This window comes from Hippopotamus amphibius, chromosome 1 (assembly GCF_030028045.1).
Source record: "Hippopotamus amphibius kiboko isolate mHipAmp2 chromosome 1, mHipAmp2.hap2, whole genome shotgun sequence".
NCBI lineage: Eukaryota > Metazoa > Chordata > Mammalia > Artiodactyla > Hippopotamidae > Hippopotamus > Hippopotamus amphibius.
This window is the reverse complement of record NC_080186.1, coordinates 226,930,541-226,952,177: the sequence shown is the minus strand read 5'-3', so window position 1 is coordinate 226,952,177 and position 21,637 is coordinate 226,930,541. Positions and strand designations below refer to the sequence as shown.

General features: G+C 36.1%; 1 protein-coding gene across 5 annotated transcripts in view; it reads left to right on the top strand.

The window, feature by feature from the left end:
- The window catches only part of IPO11 (importin 11), a 213,332-nt gene extending 193,111 nt beyond the window's left edge, over positions 1 to 20,221 (top strand). For all 5 annotated transcript variants that reach the window (XM_057742725.1, XM_057742689.1, XM_057742699.1 and 2 more), the window contains one exon: positions 18,829 to 20,221. In XM_057742725.1, the coding sequence (XP_057598708.1) occupies positions 18,829 to 18,993 (165 nt within the window). In that variant the 3' untranslated portion in view covers positions 18,994 to 20,221. The remainder of the gene's footprint in view (positions 1 to 18,828) is intronic.
- The last annotated feature ends 1,416 nt before the right edge of the window (positions 20,222 to 21,637 follow it).

Sequence of the window (21,637 nt, the reverse complement as noted above, 5' to 3'; positions counted from 1 at the left end):
TATATATACTTAATAGATGCTTTAATTGATAATGGGGTATAAATAGTTGAACATTATTAAAACTACACTAAGTTCTCACTCACTTGTGCTAGTAGAAGCAGTAGCATAAATAAAGGTCTATCTAAACACCATTCATATGGTTTTCTGCTTTTGCTGTAGCACAGCTAAGCAAATTGGTGATATTTTATGTTGGTTACCATTTTATATGGTAAATTCATGACCAGATCCTAAGTTTGTGGCAAGTATAATAAATAAATCCTGAGCACGCCTTGCATATTGCTTTTTAGTGAGTATGGCTTCCTGTACTGTTATTGCCAAATATAGTGTTGGGTCAGGGAGGGACAAAAGTGCTGCTTTGTGGGAATGGAATTTGTCTGAAAATCATAGCCTACAGGTAGCTGATATTTCTCTTTCTGAGAGCAGACAGGCTGCCTCTTCCTCCACTTCTGCCTCGGCTTCCCTTCCCCTTCTCCCTCTCCCCTCAACTTTCTTCTCATCAACTCCCGCTGAAAACTTATTTGCCTAACTATGAAATCAAGCAGTTTTCCTCAGACTTTTACTTACATTTAGAATATAGAATACATTGTTGGAGGGAAGGTTACCTTATTATCAGTTTCAAATATTCCACAATGTTGTTTTCTAAATTTTTAGTCCAAGTATGATGTCAGCAGGGTGCACTATAGTGGTAGTTTGGGGTGAGATACTGTAAGCTCTCCCTGAATGATTCTGATCACTGAGAACCAGTAGGATCATTCTTTTGCCTGCTCCCATTTGCCTCTAGAAAAACTCAACAGAACTGGTAGAAAGACAGAATTGTATTTGATTATTATTAATAGGTACTGTCTTCTTAATTCAATATCAGTATTTTGAAATGCATGTTAAAAAGACATTTTTATTTTACAAATAATATGAGATTAATTCTGTATCTTATTATTGGTGGTTTTAGAACTGCCTTTTGAGAATCCCTACCCTATCACACTCAGTAATCAAGGTAAATTATACAATTGCTAAAAATACTCTTTATTATTCAACTTGCATGAAATGTCATGCTGGTTATGAATTTAGAGCTTTTCGCTTTTTCTTAACTTGCACAGTTCCGTTACATTTTTCACCTCTACTTCTCATGCTGCATCTTGAACTTATCCTGATTTGGAACTGATCTCATCCAAAATCCTGAACGTTGACATATCTCTCTCATCGCAACCTCTTCTTCTTCTTCCTTACTAACTATTCCTTGTAAATCTGTTTTGTACCTTTATCTGGAGCCCCATGATTCATCCTTGTTTTCATAATTGCTTTCCCAGCTTTTAACCTAGATTTCCTTGTTTCTCTGCTGCTTTAACTTTGGACAAAACCATATCCTTTGCCTACCTTCTTTAGATCTACTACATTTCTGGGCCTGGGAATCAAGCATACATATTTCTTTAAAGGTCCACATGCTATTTTGGTGTACAACCAGGGCCTAGAACCACTGCAATAAGAATTTAACTCCTTGATAGTCTTTTAGAGACCTCTGTAGTATGATTCCAGCCAGCCTTTTGATCCTTGTCTTCCTTTTTCCCCACGCTGCCTCCTAAACCAAATAACGTATCTCCATTCATATCTATATGTTTTCTCATCTCTGTTACAGAGTTCATACTAGTTCTTCCATCTGGAGTAGCCCCTTTATCCTCTTTTGCTCTTTTGCCATTTTCCTCATGAGACACTCTCTCTTCTCACTGATCATCTTTCCCACCCATGCCCAGTTACAGAAATAATCTTGCCTCTGCTAGACTTATGTAGCAACTTTTCTGTATGTTTTGACTGCCTTTACCACCTTCATTTTTAAAAAAGATGTTGGAGATAAGAATACGAAGGATAATGATCCCTGAGAAACAAATAACAAACACTATGAGCCCTCTGATTACCATAGCTTACTGCCTTCAGTTTCCAGGGAGTGGCCCAGGGAGCTCAGTGATCTCTCTGATTTGAGGAGAGGAAGCTGGAAATCTGAGGACATCAGAGTGGCTCAGGTTACCAGAGAAGAGAGAACTGCTCACATAGAATTCTGGAGATCTTCAGTCCCCTGTCAGTCCTCACCTGAGTACTGATTAGCACGTACAGGTGCAGAAGCTACCCAAGTCCAGAGAAAGAACCTCCAGAATGGATTGTTAAGGGAACGATACTCAGAGCTGACGCACAGCAGGGAGTAGTCCCTGTTGTTAGAGTGGAAACCTCAGAATTCAGAGTATTAGGTAGAGGACTCAGAATTGTATTACCTCAGTAGTGGAGCAAAATTAGCCCTAGATTAGGTTTTGCTCTTTGCTTTGTTATCCTGTCAAACAAAGCTTAAAAGCAAAATCCTACCTACCTAAGAAGGCAAAGGACCTGTACTCCGAAAACTATAAGACAGGTGAAAGAAATAAAAAATGACACAAATAAATGGAAAGATTTGCCGTGTTGTTGAATTGAAAGAATCAATATTGGCAAAATAACTATACTACCCAAGGCAACCTGCAGATTCAATGCAATTCCTATCAAATTACCAATTGCCTTTTTCACAGAAGTCGAACAAAAAAATTTGAAATTCATATGGAGATACAAAAGACCCTGAATAGCTAAAGCTATTCAGAAAGGAAAACAGAGCTGGAGGAATCAGGCTCCCTGACTTCGGACTATACTACAAAGCTACTGTAATCAAAACAGTATGTCACGGGCACAAAACCAGAAATATAGATCAATGGAACAGGATAGAAAGCTCAGAAGTAAGCCCACACACCTATGGTCAATTAATATATGGCAAAGGAGGCAAGAATATACAGTGGAGAAAGAAAAGACAGTCTCTTCAGTAAGTGGTGCTGGGTAAACTGGACAGCTACATGTAAAAGAATGAAATTAGAAAATTCTCTAACACCACATACAAAAGTAAACTCAAAATGAATCAAAGATCTAAATGTAAGACTGAATACCATAAAACTCCTAGAGGAAAACATAGGGAGAACACTCTTTGACATAAAACACAGCAATAATTTTTTGGATCCACCTCCTAGAGTAATAGAAAAAGACACATTATATAAAGAGGGAAAGAGATAAGGCAGTGGCAAACTTGTCATTGGAAACAGTGCAGTTAAGCCGGTAGCAGAGCAGCATTTTTTAAGTATTGAAAGAAAAAGAAAACGTTTCTCTTATTTTCACATTACTAAAATCAGCTTTCGATATAACTTTTTACTGCTGAAAATAAAAACTGTTTTATTTAATCCCTACTTAACTTGTAAAATTTTCAGATTTGATGACAATGGAAGATGTCCTGTCTTCTGGTTTTTCTTTATTCAACAAGTATGAAATATTTACAGGCTGTTTACTTAACCTATAACAGTATCATAGATGGCCCCTGAAAATCTATTATGCTAATTGTCAGATTTATCTCATGTATCATACTACTGGGTATTTTTTATGCTACTGCTTGAGTGAAATTACAGAAGTATAGACGTGAATGCTTTTTAACCATTAACAGAAGTACTCATGTTTGTTACTTTATGGCTTGCCATCTGATTCTTTTTTCCTTCAAAATTGCTGAGATGTTTTCACTTTTTTCTTCAGTCTTTGATAAATGCTAATCATTAATGTCTGTAGATAGATAATAGGAAAAAGCCATTCAGAAGCTGGTTTGTTAACAAGAAAATCAGATAGATCTAAATTGTTCATTATGAATGTTTTTATTGATATCTAATTAAAAAAAACAAATAGGTAAAATTTCTTTGTTCCTCTTCCTCCTAGAAAGCTTTAAAACTCAAAGCTGTTCTTTAGTATTAAAGAACCGTTTGAAAAATAGTGACTGCAAATGATTGCTTCTAATTTTGCAAGTAAAGCAGTTGTGCTGTTTAATTTTTATATCGCTTATTTGCTGTCACTTATTGTTGGTTGCCACTTAACATATTTTCACCAATCTGATTATCTTAAGGCCCAATTTATTAAAATTGTGTGCAGATCCTCCCAGTCCATGATACTCTTTTTTTTTAAAAATTTTATTTATTTATTTATTATTTTTTGGGGGGTACACCAAGTTCAATCGTCTGTTTTTATACACATATCCCCGTATTCCCTCCCTCCCTTGACTCCCCCCCACCTGTGATTCTCTTAAAGGCAGTTCTCTGTTGACTCTCAGTCAGGTACCAAATAATTCTACCTGCTGCAGTTATTACAACTGCTTCTCTTGACCTCCACACAATGGCAATAGAGTAGCATCTTCAAAATGAACTATTTTTCTTTTGTATTCATTCCACATGCATTTTTGAATGCTCACCATGTACAAAGCATTGATCTCTGTAATCAATATTTTCTCTGCTAGCATGTGTATCTACCCACAGAACCTATTTTCTTGTGTATGTTAATAAATAATAAATACATATTCTTTAAAAATATTCAATGCTATTAGCTTATTACAAAGCCAGTTTCTTAAAATGGGAGGATTTACTTGTTTTTATCTGGGCTTAGCTTAGATTCTACCTTCTTTAAATTTGACTGACTGCTCTACTGCTATTACTATATTCTTATCTTCATTTCTAGATGATGCTAAAACGTAAAAAAAAAGGTTATCCTAGAACACATAACTTTACCTAAGTCCAGCTATATAAAAAATACTAAATATTTCAAAGTTGGATTGAACAAAACTTTCTTTACCAAGTGAGACCTCAAAATCAATGTTAAACTTACACCATACCTTGAAATATGCTATTGCAGTGGTTAATTCAGCTCTTATAAATTGTGGAATTGTGATATTAAACCATCTAAGAGGATAGGAAATAATGACTTGAAATAATCCAACTGAGATGTAATAAAGACAATAAATTGATAACCAGGCATCCTTCTGAGATAGCAGTTTTCCCCTGTGATGGAGCTAAAATATCCCTTTGCTTGATGAATGACTTGTTTATATTTATTTTTCTATTAGAAATTTTATTTGATTGTTTGTTTTTTGCTTTTAAAGAGTTTTGTGACAGATCGTGTTTCCCAAGAGTGGTCATAATAATATCTCCCATTCCACATGCTGTTCTTAGAATGTGGCTTTGACATTCTTCCCCATTAAGAGGTTAGGCCTGTATTTCCTTTCATTGAAACTGGTCAGACTTGCTGATGCTTTATGACTTCTGAGTCTAGATCATTAGATATAGCTTCCACCTTGTTCTCGAGGGACACTTATTCTTGAAACCCAGCTATCATGCTGTAAGGAAACCCAAACATCCACAAGGAGAACATAGGTCTTATTTTCCCCAGCTGAGGTCCCAGATAACAGCCAGCATTAACGGCTAGACACATGAGTGAGTGACTCTTCAAATGGTTCCAACTCCAAGGTGGCTGAAGTCACCTCTAGCCTTCAACTCTTCTCAAATGAAGCCCCACGAATAATGGACCAGAGATAATCTATCCTCTGCCCTTAAGAATTCCATATCCACTGACTCCATCAACATTAAAAAAAAATTTGTTATTTTGTGCCACCTAGCTTAGAGTAGTTTGTTAAGTAACAGTCAGTAACCTGAACAAGCTGTTTATAGGTAAAAGAAATCAGCCCTTAGTTCTCATCTTTGTTTCTGACTATTTATTTGTCTGTCTGTCTATCTATCTAAAACTGGGAACAAAGTTAGGTTTGTTAATTTGCTACTACAAGGGAGAACGCATACATTGGAGAACCATGGGATGTGTCACAATGGATGAATCAAGGAGGAGTTTTATAGGGTTTAGGGAGCTGGAGTTTCGTCACAGAATGGCCTTGTCAGGGACTGGTCAGAATTTGTAAGCCAGTTCAGTTCGCTGGGTCAGTCATTGGTCTTACCTTTAACATAAGTTAAAGTTACCATTGGATCGTCATAAGTTTTCTTGTCTGGGAACATGTGGATCTAAACGAGCTGTGTTAAAAGAGTATGAGTTTAGATTGCTTGTCTTGTATGTCATGGTTTAGGATCGTTTTTCCATTTTGGGAGTCCATGGTTTAGGATAGTTTTTCCATTACAGTTTTGCAAATTGTCTCTGCTTCAGTTCTCAGATTCCCCCTCACAGCTATCAGTAAGGATTTTTTTTCTTTTCACTTCATTTGACTTGTTTTCTGAAAGATAAAAGTGTTATCTTCTGAGGACAGGATCAGTCTAGATCTGCGCTGCTCTTTGATGGGTCATCACCATGTACAGAGTCCTCAGTGACAGTTGTTTTCAGCTCTTTAATTGTCAGCAAGTTGTTGGTTTTTGACTTTGTTTTCAAACTTTTGTTTTCTCTGGTTTTATGGCATAATTAGAATGGCTACCCCACTCTCAAGAAATACTTATGTTTTTATGGGCTTATTTCATTTAAATCTTTAACTGGAAATTTTGTGATAATTGAAGTAGAGCATCAACTTTGTGTGTGTGTGTGCATTTACACACATACACACACACATACCTACATACATACATACACACATATATGGCTTCTGTCACAAAATTTATCAGTAGCCTATCTTTTCTTTACTATTTTGAAATGCCACCTTTGTCAAGCAGTTACTACATTGCCAGATTTGCACGGATTTATTTCAGAACTCCAAATTGTAGTCTATAACCCTGCCTATTTTAGTTACTATAGCCTAACAATGTATTTTAATACTCATTAATGATGTTTCTGAGGATATTTTACTTGAAAATTTACCATAGTTTAATTTTTAAGATAAGCTGAACACTTAACTTAAAGAATTGTTAATTATCTCCGTCTAATGTGCCGATCTCATCCACACGAACAAACCTGAATGTGAGTGGCACGGCGGAATTAAGAAAATTCACACAAGAGTATAGGAAAGCATGGGGCCAGGGGACTCAAGACCAAGCCAGTCAAGAGTCCCGAGCTCTGATTCCCATAGCGTATTTATTGAGAAAAAGCATTCTAGCATTCTAGATTATAAATCACGATAATGGACACCAGGAGGTATGTGCTTCAATTAGAGAAAAAGACAGAACACCTTGTTTTTTATGGTTACTAGGGGAGATAGTTTATCTTTAACTCGGAGCTGGAGCCTGGAGCCATGGGCTGTATGACTGCTTTATCTCAGTGGTTTTCCTTGAGACTAGTTCTGCTTTCAGAACCGCCTGCAGCCATGTAGCCGGTCAGGTGCTCTCAGGATTGTTACTCCAAGTCAGTGTCCTCTGTGTCCTCTGTGGTTCTCTGTGGTCTAAAGTGGGAAAGAGTTATGCTTATCGGAAAACAGTGAAAACAGTATTGTTTGAAAGAGGCATAAGACTTTGGCTGTTTTGATGCTAAGGACTGCACATTTATTTTCCTTTAGAGTATTTCTTAGATCAATCGAATACATACTCCAGATAGTTCTTTTGAGCAGTGCATTGAAAGCAATTGCTTCTTTGTGATGTGAATAAAGACATAGCTTGTATCAAAAGCTAAGACGTGCTACTATGATTCAGAGTCAGATGAAGAAAATATGACAAAGAACGTCTGCTTATATTCATTTAAGACAATTAAAATAATTTAAAATAATTTAATTCTCCTGTATAAGGAGACATGTTCACAAATAAAATATCACTTCTGATGAAAGGGGATTTGTTACTAAAGAATTTACAAATTAAATGATATGGATTTCATTATATCCTAGTCACTTTAATTCATTTTTACATAAACCCTAGCAAAGTGAAATGATTTAAAACAGCTTTGTACAATTTTATACTTATTTTTCGTATCTCACATGTGATAGTGTATGTGAAGGTCATATTAATAAGTCATTGGATTTTTCTGAAACTGTCCCCTGGAAATAAATTGCTTTAAAATAAAACAGATACAAAAGAGGAAAGATTTTGTTATAGAAACTATCCAGGTGTTATTTATAACTTTCTTTTAACTTAAACCGGAATTAATTTCTTCCACACACTTTCTTACTGAGGTGGAAGTAATGAAGAAACTGATGAATTTCTTAACCCTAGTCAAAATGGCTTTATGTCATTGTGTTAATTAAATAGGTTTACATTTACTTTTAGGTACAAACAGTAGATCCTTGTTTAATAGTGGTTCTCAACTGAGTGTAATTTTGCCCCCCAGGGGACTTTACAACATTGTCTGTAAGACATTTTTTATTGTCACAAGGCCAGATACATGCTACTGGAATTTAATGGGTAGGAGCCAAGGATGCTGCTAAACATCCTGCAATACTCAGGACAAGCAGGTTTTTGTTTTATTTCACTGAACAGTGGGTGGTGGCAGGAACGTCACTCAAATGTTTATTTAGGTGCCTACTGTGTGTCAGAAAAGAAGCTGGGTTGACGAGGGCCTGGTATACTATATGATAAGTGTGGTAGGCAGAATAATCCCATTCATCTTCAGGGATATCCATATCCTAGTCCCTGGAGCCTGTGAATATGTTGTGTCCCCTGGGACTATGTTTGGTTACACAGCGAAGTGGAATTAAGGTTGCTAATCAGCTGATCCTAAGGGAGATTATCCAGGTGGGCCAAATGTAGTCACAGGAGTCTGTAAAAGTGAAGAGGGAGGCAGAAGGAGAGGGTCAGAAAGGTGCAGTATCAGAGAGACTCGACCTGCTGTTGCTTTGAAGATGGAAGAAGAAGGCTTCTAGAACCTGGAAAAGCCAAGAAAACAGATTCTCCCATAGAGCCTTCAGAAAGGAAGGCAGTCCTGCTGGCACACCTTGATTTTAGCCCAGTGAGACTATTCTGGCCTTCTGATCTACAGAACTAGAAGATAATAAATTTGTGGTTGTTACATTAGCCATAGGAAGCTAGGAATTTGGATTTTATTTGGTAGGAATAAGGATCCATTCAGAAGTTGTCATCAAAGGAGTGACTTGGTCAGATTTATGTTGTAGAAGATTGTTGTACAACGATATTCTACAGCGAATTTGCTTATTCATCTGGTATGACTGCATAAATGACAATGGACCATGAAACTTCAGATACTGTTTGAATTTTGTGAATTAGGGTATAAACTCTAAATTCCAGAAATATTATGTCCACATTTTCATCATATCCACATTTCATGGGTAGAAGGCTTTGCTTATTAATAACTGTTTCTTCTCTTTCCTTTGAACTAAGGTTATTTGTATAGATCTTTGACTCATAATTCATTAGCATGCTTTACATATGAATTTTATAGATGTTCATTTTTTTTCTTTAAGCAAATGGCCATTATATAATGTGACTTTTTTTAATACATCTTTATTGGAATATAACTGCTTTACAATGTTGTGTTCGTTTCTGCTGTACAACAAAGTGAACAAACATGTAAAGTATACATATATCCCCTTATCCCTTCCCTCTTGAGTCTCCCTCCCACCCGCTCTATCCCACCCCTGTAGGTCGTCACAGAGCACTGAGCTGATCTCTCTGTGCTATGCAGCAGCTTCGCACTAGCTGTTTTACATTTGGCAGTGTATATATGTCAATGCTACTCTGTCAGTATGTCCAGCCTCCGCCCCTGTGTGCCACATCTGCCCCACCCCCAGGTCTCCATTCTCTATGTCTGTGTCTTTATTCCTGCCCTGCCACTGGGTTCATCAGTACCATTTTTCTAGATTCCATATATATGCGTTAGCATACTGTATTTGTTTTTCTCTTTCTGACTTTACTTCACTCTGTTTGACAGACTCTAGGTCCATCCACCTCACTACAAATAACTCAATTTTGTTCCTTTTTGTAGCTGAGTAATATTCCATTCTATATATGTGCCACATCTTCTTTATCCATTCCTTTATCCATGGACATTCAGGTTGCTTCCAGGTCCTGGCTATTGTAAACAGTGCTGCAGTGAACATTGTGGTACATGTATCTTTTTGAATTACGGGTTTCCTCAGGGTATCTTCCTAGTAGTGGGATTACTGAGTCATATGGTAGTTCTATTTTTAGTTTTTTAAGGAATCTCCATAGTGGCTGTATAGATCTTTGACTCATAATTTGTTAGCATACTTTATGCATGACATTTGTAGATGTTCATTTTTTTCTTTAAGAAAATGGCCATTATGTAATGTGACTGATTGTTAAACTATAGGCTGTCTTCTTTGTTTCCTTTGTACATTTCCATAAAATCCAGAATTATTAACCATGCAGCATATCCATTAGTCTTTACCTTTAATTATCCCTGACAGGCTGCTCTGTGGGGCCCACTGCACCAAAAATCCACATAGATTTTCTTTTAATTGGACAGCTGTAAGTGCATGTTATAAATAGTTTTGTCTTTTATAAACAAAATTGTTCTACTCAAAAAAACTGTAATGCATCCTATCAGAGTAGAGTCTCTGTAAATAAAAGGGAATCTTTTCACTTCGTCTTTTTTTGTTTGTTTTAAAACTCAATTTAAAAAAACCACTTATTGGTTATTTTACAGAATACCTGTATGTTCTAAGTTGGTTATAAAGCCAGTGTTCCTAATGCAAATCCTGTTCTCATTTATTTTCATTGTAGACCAGATGTATATGTATTTAGAAAGAAATTTACCATCTGATGGCTTTTTTAAAAGTTTCTCAATAAATGAAAAAATGGAGCAGAAAACTTTTGGCAAGAAAAGGTTCTTGATCGTATTTGGCCATCCAGTGGGGAAGAGGATTGCCGTGTTATGCTTGCTGAGAGAACTTGATAGCTTTTTTCCTACTCCATTCATTTCCTGTGCCATTCATTTAAGTACAGATTAACTGCTTCCACCCAGTAAATGCTGTTGCCATTAGATATACCACATAACCAGCTAGCTTTCTTCTGACTGGGGTCACTGAGAGAAATTTCTTTTTGCTCTCTGTCCTGGCACCTTCTTCACCTCCTCTCATCTTCTCTCTTTATCTCCCCCCTTTATCACACATACACACAGTAGCTGCCTCATTTCAAAGAACATTTGATGCAGCAGCTTTCTACCATTTAATAATAAAAATTTTTATTACACCACTGATTTCATGTTACCTTAACTCCAGCCTCCCCCAACATGTTTTACATACAGGGTATGTATGTAGAATGGTACAAAATGAATTCTCAGTAACTTTTCACTGAGTTAGATGATAGTGGTAGCAGATTTCTTAAACATAAGTCAGCAGTTAACATGAGCTATTTACTGGAGATTTGGGTAACCTTTTTTTCAGGAAAGATCTAGCTTTTGGTAACCAGGTGTTGATAACTTGCTTCTAAAACTCTGCTTGTTCCATTTCACTGTGAATTTATTCCTTGAATAAAAAACAAGCATAATTCTCAGAGACTGGTACAAGCTCATTTATGGTCTTAAATCCAGTGGGTATTGTAGATATTCTGATTGTGGTTGCTCTGTTTTTATGTAAAGTAGATAAATGTTGATAGGTTTAGTTCTCTGAGGCTTAAACTCCAGCATTAAAAGGTAATAGTGGAACAGATATTTTGAAATGCTTGAATTGTGTTGTTTTCTAAAGACTTGTCGTAATCTTACATCTCTGTTACATCTTTGTTAATCACAATGCCGCTGTTTTTGAGTTTTCCATTTGACTTCCACAGATAATTCAGTTGTGGAAGCACTACTGTGCTGTTATTCCTTTGTTTTGTGCCAAGCCTGCCTACTAAAATAAACACACAGTAATTTAAATCATGCATGAGATCATTTCAGGTACTCCAGCAAATTTAGGTTAAACAGCTATAGAACAGTATTTCCCTTTGCAGAAATAGTGAATTAATACAGGTCTTAAAATACTGCAAATTCTCTAACAATTTTGCTATATTAGCAGATGATCAGGATGGAAAGTTTTCATTCACCTAATATTGTCATTTTTATAAATTGTTGATGGTTTACAATTTAATAAATGATTATCCCAGTGTTTGAAATAGATTGAGAGCACTGATTCTCTCCTTATTATACGTTCTTGCCTTTAAAAGTTCTCTTTCGGAATTTCCTGTTTGTAGCACTTATACTTTGATCCCTCACCTGACATTTTATCAGGAAAGTAGAGATTCTACTTAAGATTTTCTCAGTGATCTCACTCCCTGGAACCACAGAGGCAATTGGAGCAATAAGCAGAGAGAGAAGGGAGCAGGTGTTTCCTATAGATGGCTCACTCTCATGTTCTCAGTCCCTTTAATAAGGTTATACACAGAAATAAATGATATTCACAAAACTGAGCATGTCCAAAGATAGCATTTCGATTACAAATAGAAACCTCATCTGAGTTTTCTTCACTGTTTCTCTTTATAAATCTTTTCCATTCTCTGTATCACCTGGAAACTACATATAATCAGATCAATGTATTATGACACATATATGGTTTTATAGTATATTATCTCACAGATTGGACAAACATGAATATTAGTATTTTTGAGAAGGAAGTAGAATCAGAAGCATTGCTAAGTGGTAACACATTTAGATATCCAGCAGGCTGTTGTTATCTAATTTAATAACATTGATAGCACATCCTTCAATATCCTATTACACTTTGTTGTACAGTCATTTTACTTTGATGATAAGATGAATGGAAGGAGGGCATCTTCCTATTATGTATTACTTTAGTTATGTATCAGAATTGATTTTTTTTTTTTAGTATAAAGAGATAACTTGCTGGAAATTGAACAGAGATAGTCCTTAATTTACTGCTAAAATTGGTTTTATAGTAGAAATGCTTTCATAAAACATGTAAAAGTTCATTTTAAAGGGCAACCTATTTTTATAGGATTATAAAAATGCACCTATGATCATAACATTTTTATTGGTGCAAAATTATCTTTCTATACATTTCCATTTTGCGATATCAATCCCCATGGCCTTCTGAGTCAACTGGTGCTAAAGATAGCCTATAGTAGTCTTGTGATCCTATATGTTTAGTTGAACCTGAGAGGATCTCCTAGTGGTTGTGTAGTGGCAAATCTGAATCATATAATCAATATACTTAATTTAGTAACTATAAATAAAAGTTCTACCCTATAAATAGAACATACATTTTTTAAAATGTTCATGAAACATTTAAAAAACTGAGCGTATTCTAGGCTTACAAAAATACCTCTAATTTCTCAGAGTAGAAATAGTACAGGTCATATTCTGACTACAGTGAAGTGAAACCAGAAATTAAGCAATTGTTGAGAAAAATATTCGTCACATCAAGTTTTTAAAACAATGTTTTAAAGAGGAAGCCTGCAATTTTTAATTAGGTGACATACTCCAGTGAGATTATTACACATCAAAACATGTGGGTACAACTAAATTATACATAGCCTTAAGTAATTTTATTATCAAACAAGAAAGAATGAAAATAAATCAACCCCAAACTCATTTCAAGTTGTGAGTAAAAAGCAAAAGTCAGTCTTAGGAAACCTAGAAGCCAGTGTGGGGATTCTGCCATATGCTAAGAATATGTGTTCCAGTTATACATTCTGGAACCGTGAGACAGCGCAGGATGGGCAACCCACTGGCCCCACTGAGAGGTGGACCTGAGCTGAAGCTCCATTGCCCGCCTGACCTCCATGAGCTCTTACTCTGGTGAGCTGCAGTCAGGGGTCAGGGTTGAATATAAAAGTCAGTATTAGGGATAAGGACACACATAACTTCAGGGGTTGTACATGCAGTTCTTGGTTAATCAGTGGAAAATTTTGTCAGAATGGACAATTTTTTAATAAAATGTAAATTAAAAAAGAAATCAAAGACTTACAACCAGGTAGAAGTAGATGTATAGCCATGGAAGAAATGTTTTAAATTGCCCCCACCCCCCCAAAATAAAAAGGAACAGCAAAACACCCTCCTGTAGTGCTCAGCAACATTTATATGCTTATTTTGCAAGTGGTTTTGTTGGAATGTACTATCAATTAAAAAAATAAGCAGTTTAATGCATTTAATGTTTCTAATGACACCCTTTTGGCAGCAGCTTGCCTTCTCTCTCTCCCTCTCTCCTTTTTTTCCTCCTTCTTTGTCCCTTTTTTCCTCCATTCTTTTCTTCCTTCCTTCCTTTTGTACTATCAAAATTTAAGGAACAGGTAATACTATGCTAGTTGAACTGTTCTAAAACCTAGAAACCTGTGGGAATTGTCAGGAAAAAAATGAAACAAAAAAAGAAAACAGTAAATTTTAAAATTTATAAAAATAGATGCAAAGATATAGATTTTCCTTAGCAAATTGAATCTAGCATTAAAGTCAGCATTTATTCCTGGCAAAGCTTGTTACTGAAATAGAAACAGAATAATATGCCTTTAACATGTTAAAAAAAAAAAAGTAACTTTTTGAAACTAAGTACAAACATACCACTGGAGAGTGAATTCTTGAGTCAAAAACCAAAGTCAAAGGCCATTAAGTGACATTACCTAGTATGCTTACAGTAAAGCAAAAGGAATTAAAAAATACCTCACTGAAACTAAAGGAGAAAGGAAGCCCTGAAGAATTTCTAGAAATGGATGGTGGTAAGTGGGAATTGTTTTATATGTTTTATTTAGTCTATTACCTATATTCTTTTATTTTAATGAAAGTAAAAATATAGATTTTTTTTTTTTTTAGATTCACTTGAGATCTTAGTCCTCAAAACTGGTTTTTCCAGATTTTTCTATAACACTATTTCTCACTGTTAGATGTGCATCAGAATTATCTGGAAAGCTTTTAAAAATCCTGGTGCCTAAAACCAGTTAAATCAGTATTTCTAGAAGTATGACTTAGACATCAGCATTTTTAAAAGTTTCTCAAACAATTCCCAAAGTGCTGCCAAGGGTGAGAAGCGCTGTTCTTTAAGAACTTTTGGTTATATTGCTGAAGGTTCCCTTGCCTCCTTTGGATTCCTTGTTGTGAGTTTTAAATGAAATACTGTTGGTGAAGGGCCTAGCCTGTGCTCAGCACATGCCTTGCTTGTGGTTGGAGTTTAGTAAATATAAATATGATATTTTGATTTTTATTTAATTGCTCTGATGAAGAACATTCCATACTGAAAAAAATGTGAAGAAATAAGTAGATGTTCTGTTCCTCAGAGCTGGGCTTGAAATAAATACTTTGGCTCGTTGTTTAAATTGTGCATTTCTCTCAAGCTTCCTTTGCAAAGATTTGACGCACCTTCAATGAAAGGTATAACTAGAATAAAATTGAAACTAGAGTAAAAATACTCAAGTAGTAATGGTCTAGGACTGATGGAGAGCGTAATAATTGTATCAGAAAACCTAGGTTACAAGCTAATTACTAAATTGAAATTTCACTTTTTGTCACTGAGATGTTTATGCTGTCATTTTTATCTCATGAAGTCGGAGTCCCAGTCTTTCACATACCAGTGTAAAATAGTTACTTTACTTACAAGCTTATTGGTTAGAAATTGTAGTCTAAATTCCTCAGAGAACAGCCACAACAGTGATTAAAATAAGAATACATTTAAAAATAGAACAAAGTAAAAATCTCAGGCTTTTAAATCATTTTCTGTTTCTTCCCATTATTCCCAGTATTTCCATATCGTCAGTTGAGCCTCAGTATTACTGCCTTTGTTTTCCATGTAGCAGGTTTTCATATCCTCGAATTTGTGCATCTAAGCGAAGGTAATTACACCTGTTCGAAATGTGTGGGGAAGAATAAATAATTTAATTTTGTAAGATTCTTCTGTGAATAATTTGTTTAAATTTGGGCATATAGGTACCAACTTATTTTGATCATTCATCTTCAGAAGTTAATTCCTTGCCTCCCAGTGTATTCTTGGTGGTTGAGTTTGGCAGATAAATGACCTCTCTGGTTTATAAACTGTTGCTGTCCATGTCCTCCAGGGATAACATCTTGAAAAACTAACTTCATAACCAGAATATTGACATTAATGAGTCAAGATATAGAACATCTCCATCAGCAGAAGACCCCTCAGTTGCCCTTTTATAATTAAACCCACTTCCCTCCTGCCCATGCCCCGTCCTTTTGGGTGGTATTATGAGTGGTTTCTGTTGAAACCTGGTCATTTTTGATATTATGTTATGAGACTCTGAATCTTATTTAAACCTCTGTTTTAGCTGGCTTCTTCTGATACTGTTCTGGCAGGAGAAGTGGGTGTGCCACTTTGTGTCTGCCAGGTAGGGAAAGAAGGCCGTGTTCCCCACTAAGCCTCCACTGGTACCTCCCTAGGTGAGGAAGGAGACAGTTCAAGGTCCCCAAGGACCTCCACAGACATGGGAGGGGGTTCGAATCCTTCTAATAGCCCAGTGGGAGTGGGGCCACAGTTTATTCTGTGGTGTTTGGCTGAAGTAGAGTAATTGTCTAAACGTTTTTTGTCTTGCTATGTGGTCCCTTTCCTGGTCCTTTGGCTAGAGAGTGGGCTTTTTGTTGGAGCTCTTTTTGTCTGTGCTAATTGGTGTTTCCAGGTTGCTGGCTTCTTCAGCCCCAAATCTGGAATTTATGTGACAAGAAGAAAGGGCACTCAACACTGTCTTGTTCCTTGGGTGCTGGGCTACCTTCTTCTCGCCACCTTTTAGAGCCTCCTTATGTTTGCTTATATATAATGTCCAACGTCTTCCTAGTTATAATTTATTTATTACATTAGAAAACTAATTATTTTCTCAAGAACATACCACCTGGTAATATGCTAGGCATTCTGTATTTTTTCACATTAAATAAAATAATTAAGTTATGTTAGGCGGACATGGTTTGTATTAAAGTAATAGTTTTGAAAATGTTGTTAGTGACTTCAAGGTCTCTTAATTCTAGTGACTATAGGCATTATTGCATTCAAAGAAACGATATCTGGATTTGTAGTGCGTGTGCAAATGATAGTTCTTCTCTAGGGAATCATTTGGTCAGTCTGTTTTATATATTTCTTCAAAAGAAGGTATTAATAACCATGATTAAGGAATATCTACCACAAGCCAAAACAGACATTTTTTTGCTAATGTTTAGTTTTTCTCACTAAAAATAGTGTTGTGGTTTTTTTTTTTTTTTTAAGATCTTTTAAGGTATGCAGTTGGAGATTCTGTATATTTTTTTAAATTCCTTTTCCCTCCACAACTCTCCTTACAAAACAGATAAATACTTTTAATCTTCTTATGACTGATCAATACACTTTTAAAAACATATACTGATGTCTTATGCCATATCTGGTGGGGTTTAATTTGGGGATACTATTTCTTTTTATCAGTCTGTTAGAAATTAAAGCGTGGAGATGTGAAAAGTTAACTGTTTACAGTTTCTTATAGCAAATTGAAACAACGTTTAAACCACACTCTTAAGCCTTGTTTCAGTAGTGGGAGTGACTTGTTGAACATGTTCAAGCTCAGCTTCTTTTCACTCATATTGTAGCAGATGGTTTCAGTTACAGATAATTCATGATATTTCAACAAAGTTCACATATGCTTTAGTAAGAGGTCTGTTTCTTAGTAATTAAAATAATGAGCATTATTACATGTTGCTTAAGAGAGCAAATATTTTTAAATGTTCATGTTTAATTTTTATGCATTTTGCAGTATGATATCTTCAGGCTTGTGAATGTAGGGCTTTGTGTCTGCATTTCTTCTTGCTGTTATTTCTCCTATCCATCTTTTAGGAGAATGAGTATTGAAATTACCCTTGCCTTAGATTTACCCTGTAACTCTGGAATGGTCACATAAGGGGTTTAATTTCACGTTCATGCCTCCTGGGTCTCTGCCTCTCAGTTACATTTTCTATTTATGGTGTTATTTTAAAATCTACCTACATTGCTAAAACAGCAGATCTGACTCCGCTACTTCATCTATATAGAGTAGAATTGAGTCTCAGCAAGGAAAGAAGAATTTCGCACACGGAAAGTCGTGTACTTAAAGCCTTACACATTTTCAGCATTCTTGATAGTGCGAACAATATACAGCTGAAAGCAAAGGTGTTTTTTGTCGATTCTTAAAATTTTAAGGAATTTAAATACTAATAACAGTGTCACAAGCTGAAAACTCTTATACCTTTTAAGTTGGTACAAACCATAGGAAAAACAACTTGATAATATATATCAGGAGTCACAAAATTATCTACACCCCTTAATCTAGTAGGTCTTCTGAAATGGTGATAGATATCCTCAAGAAGTAATTTGAAATGTAGAGGAAAGGCTGTATAGATAATAACATGGAACAGTGTTCGTGAAAGATTATTCAGCAAAATATAGTTAAAATTGTATTTAATCTAGACCACGATTACTTCAACATGCCTATAACAAAAAAATTATAACATAAGTAGATTTAGAATTCTTAAAATGTGTTAGAGTAGAATTTTTTGTGTGCTCATGTAAGTACAAGGAGCAGTACTGATTGTATATTTATGTATGTGTGTGCTTGTGCACGCCACAGGCACAGAAGAGGCCAGAATGTTTTCTGCTGTGATTGTTACCTTTAGAAAGTGGATGGATGGGTTATTTTTATTTAATTGTATTTCTTTTGTTTTTCAAATATCCCAACTGGAGACCAGAGGAGCACGTTTTGGTTGTTAAAATCTATTTTTATTTATTATTTTTCTTTCTCTCTTTATTAACCAGAAGAATATACATGGATATAAGTAGCATAGCAAACTAGGATAGGGCAGTGTCTCCTCTGTCAGTCCTGAGGGCCTCACTAAGCTGCCACAGTGAAGTGCCTGATCTTCCTATGAGGAACCCTGGACAATTGTGCTTAAATGCTCTTTGGCGTGTTCTGTACCTTTTAGAATATGTTCCACCAGGTGTTGATTCTTTACATGGATGTACTGTTGAGAAATTGGGCTAATCGGGCAACTATACTCAGAGGCCCTAAGGAACTGAGGTAAGACTAATTGAATGGAATTTTCTTTGACAAACTTTTCCACAACGAGGCTCCTTTAGAATCCTTTGTAAGAAGGGAGGCGGAAGCAATTTTGTTGCTGTGAAAGAGATTACAAAGAATTGAGTCGCTCACATGAAAGAGGGACTTGTTTTGCCTCTCTGACACAATGTGGCTCCTCTCTGTCCTGCAGCTGGCCCTCAAGGACCCCGTGCATGCCGTGTCACTGCAGCAGTTCATCTACGAGAAACTCAAGGCCCAGCAGGAGCTGCTGGGAGAGCAAGGCTTCCAGTCCCTCATGGAAACGGTGGACACCGAGATCGTCACCCAGCTACAGGAGTTTTTGCAGGGCTTCTGAGAGCACATGACATGTGGCTGAGGAGGCCAGCCTGCCATCTGTGTGTGACAGCCTGCTGAGATGATAGAGAAATCCCTTGTGTATGAAAAGAAAGATGGGAAGACCACACATTTTTTTACTACAAAATTCAGCGAATAAATGTAAATCCTGCTTAACTAAAATCACAAACCTATTCCTCAGAAGAACTTAATTTTATATTTATAAGGGGCCCTGTGTTGACTAGAGATAGATTTGACAATAATAGCTGCTTAGTTTTTTGTTAAGAGAAGACACTGTTTGCTACCTTTTAATCATGTGCTCCTAACACTTGAGAAGAAGGTTAATGTCTGAGATGTTTTTCTGCAACCAAAATTAGTTAAATTTGGCTGCCTTATCCCTTTTTAAAGCTGATAAGACTATAAGTTTGAAAAATGACAAAGCTGTTCAGATGATGTAACTAAAGAAAGTTGTGTATCAGGCAAAAGTATATAAATAGTGACAGATATACATAACTGAGATTATCTTGCTTTCATCTGACATAGAAAATGTGTTTAACAGACAAATGCTTTTATTTTCATTCTAGTAATTTGATATGGGAATTAGTAAAGGGATTTTTTTTCTCGTGTTATTTTCGGTAATTACATTTAGTCTTTAAATGCACGTTGTAAGGCCCACAGAAGTGAACCTGTGGTACTGCAGTGCCAGGTGGGAGACCTCTGCTCGTGATTTGGTCCTGGTTCCTTTGTTACTCCTGGAGGCCAGGAGCCCTGGGGTACCAAGGGAAACCAGCAGCCACAGACCCAATGTGCTGTCACATGGCTGTGACAGGCTGTTTAGCACTGTCCCATCTCAGTTTCCTCAGTACAGGGGTACATCATGGCCTCGATGATATGGGTACACTTGGAAGACCCAGCAGTGATCCCCAGGGTACCAACACTGATATGACAAGTCTTCCTTCCATATTCCTCCAACACGCAGTACAAAAAGTGGGGAAAAAGGAGAAAACAGAGCCTTACTTTGTTTTACTTGCCATTGACTGTAAGGAACCTTTAAAGCATTTTTAAGAAAATATTCAAAAGCAAGGTTGGAAAATGCCTGATCTTTCTATAGAAAGTTGGGTACAGTATGTAACTGCAGGAAACCCCCTGCCCCTTTGTAAGTTGTGGAACGCAGAATGTATGGAAATATTTGATGTTTTAAGCAAAAGAAAGAAAATATGGTCCAAATTAAATTTTCCAAAGATACCTCACCTTTGCCTGCCTGATTATTTTTCCTGCCTCACAAAAAATGGGTTCATAAAAATTTCCCAGTGAATTTTAAAGGGAAGTTTTCTTACATACTCTGGTGTTGACTCTGTCTTAGTAGGTGGCAGTGCTTCCAGTAGCAAATCTTAGTTACCCTTTCATTTTCTCTTTTCATTTAAATACCAGAACTTCTTTAATATGATATTTCTTTTTTGTTTTCAATTTTTATTTTATATTGGAGTAGAGTTGATTAACAATTTTGTGTTGGTTTCAGGTGAACAGCAAAGTGATTCAGTTGTGTGTATACATGTATCTATTCTTTTTCAAATTCTTTTCCCATTTAGGTTATTAGAAGTGTTGAGCAGAGTTCCCTGTGCTGTATAATAGGTCATTGTTGGTAATCTGTTGTAAATACAGCAGTGTGAACATGTCAATCCCAAACTCCCAGTCTATCCCTCCGTCCAACCCTTACGCCCGGTAATATAAGTTCATTTTCTAAGTCTGTAAGTCTGTTTCTGTTTCGTTAATAAGTTCATTTGTATCATTTTTTTAAGGTTCCATGTATAAGCAATATCATATGATATTTATCCTTCTCTGTCTGACTTACTTCACTTAGTATGATAATCTACAGATCTATCCATGTTGCTGCAAATGGCATTATTTCGTTCCTTTTTGTGGGCTGAATAATATTACATTGTATGTTTGTACCGCATCTTTATCCAGTCATCTGTGGATGGACATTTAGGTTGCTTCCATGTCTTGGCTATTGTGAACAGCGCTGCAATGAACATTGGGGTGTGTGTATCCTTTTGAACTATGTTTATATGGTAGCTCCATTTTTAATTTTTTAAGGAACCTCCATATTGTTCTCTACAATGCCTGTACCAATTTACATTCCCACCAACAGTAGGAGGATTCCCTTTTCTCCACACCCTTTCCAGCAGTTATTGTTTGTAGAGTTTTTGATGATGGCCATTCTGACCGGTGTGAGGTGATAACTCATTGTAGTTTTGATTTGCATTTCTCTAATAATTAGTGATGTTGAGCAGCTTTTCATGTGCCTCTTGGCCACCTGTTTGTCTTCTTTGGAGAAATGTCTCTTTAGGTCTTCTGCCCATTTTTTGATTGGGTTTGTTTTTTTTATATTGAGCTGCATGAGGTGTCTGTATATTTTGGAGATTAATCCTTTGTCAGTTATTTCATTTGCAAACGTTTTCTCCCATTCTGAGGGTTGTCTTTTCATCTTGTTTATGGTTTCCATTACTGTGCAAAGTTTTTAAGTTTCATTAGGTCCCATTTGTTTATCTTTGTTTTTATTTCCATTACTGTAGGAGGTGGGTCAAAAAGGATCTTGCTGTGATTTAGGTCATAGAGTGTCTGCCTGTGTTTTCCTCTAAGAGTTTTATAGTGTCTGGCCTTAC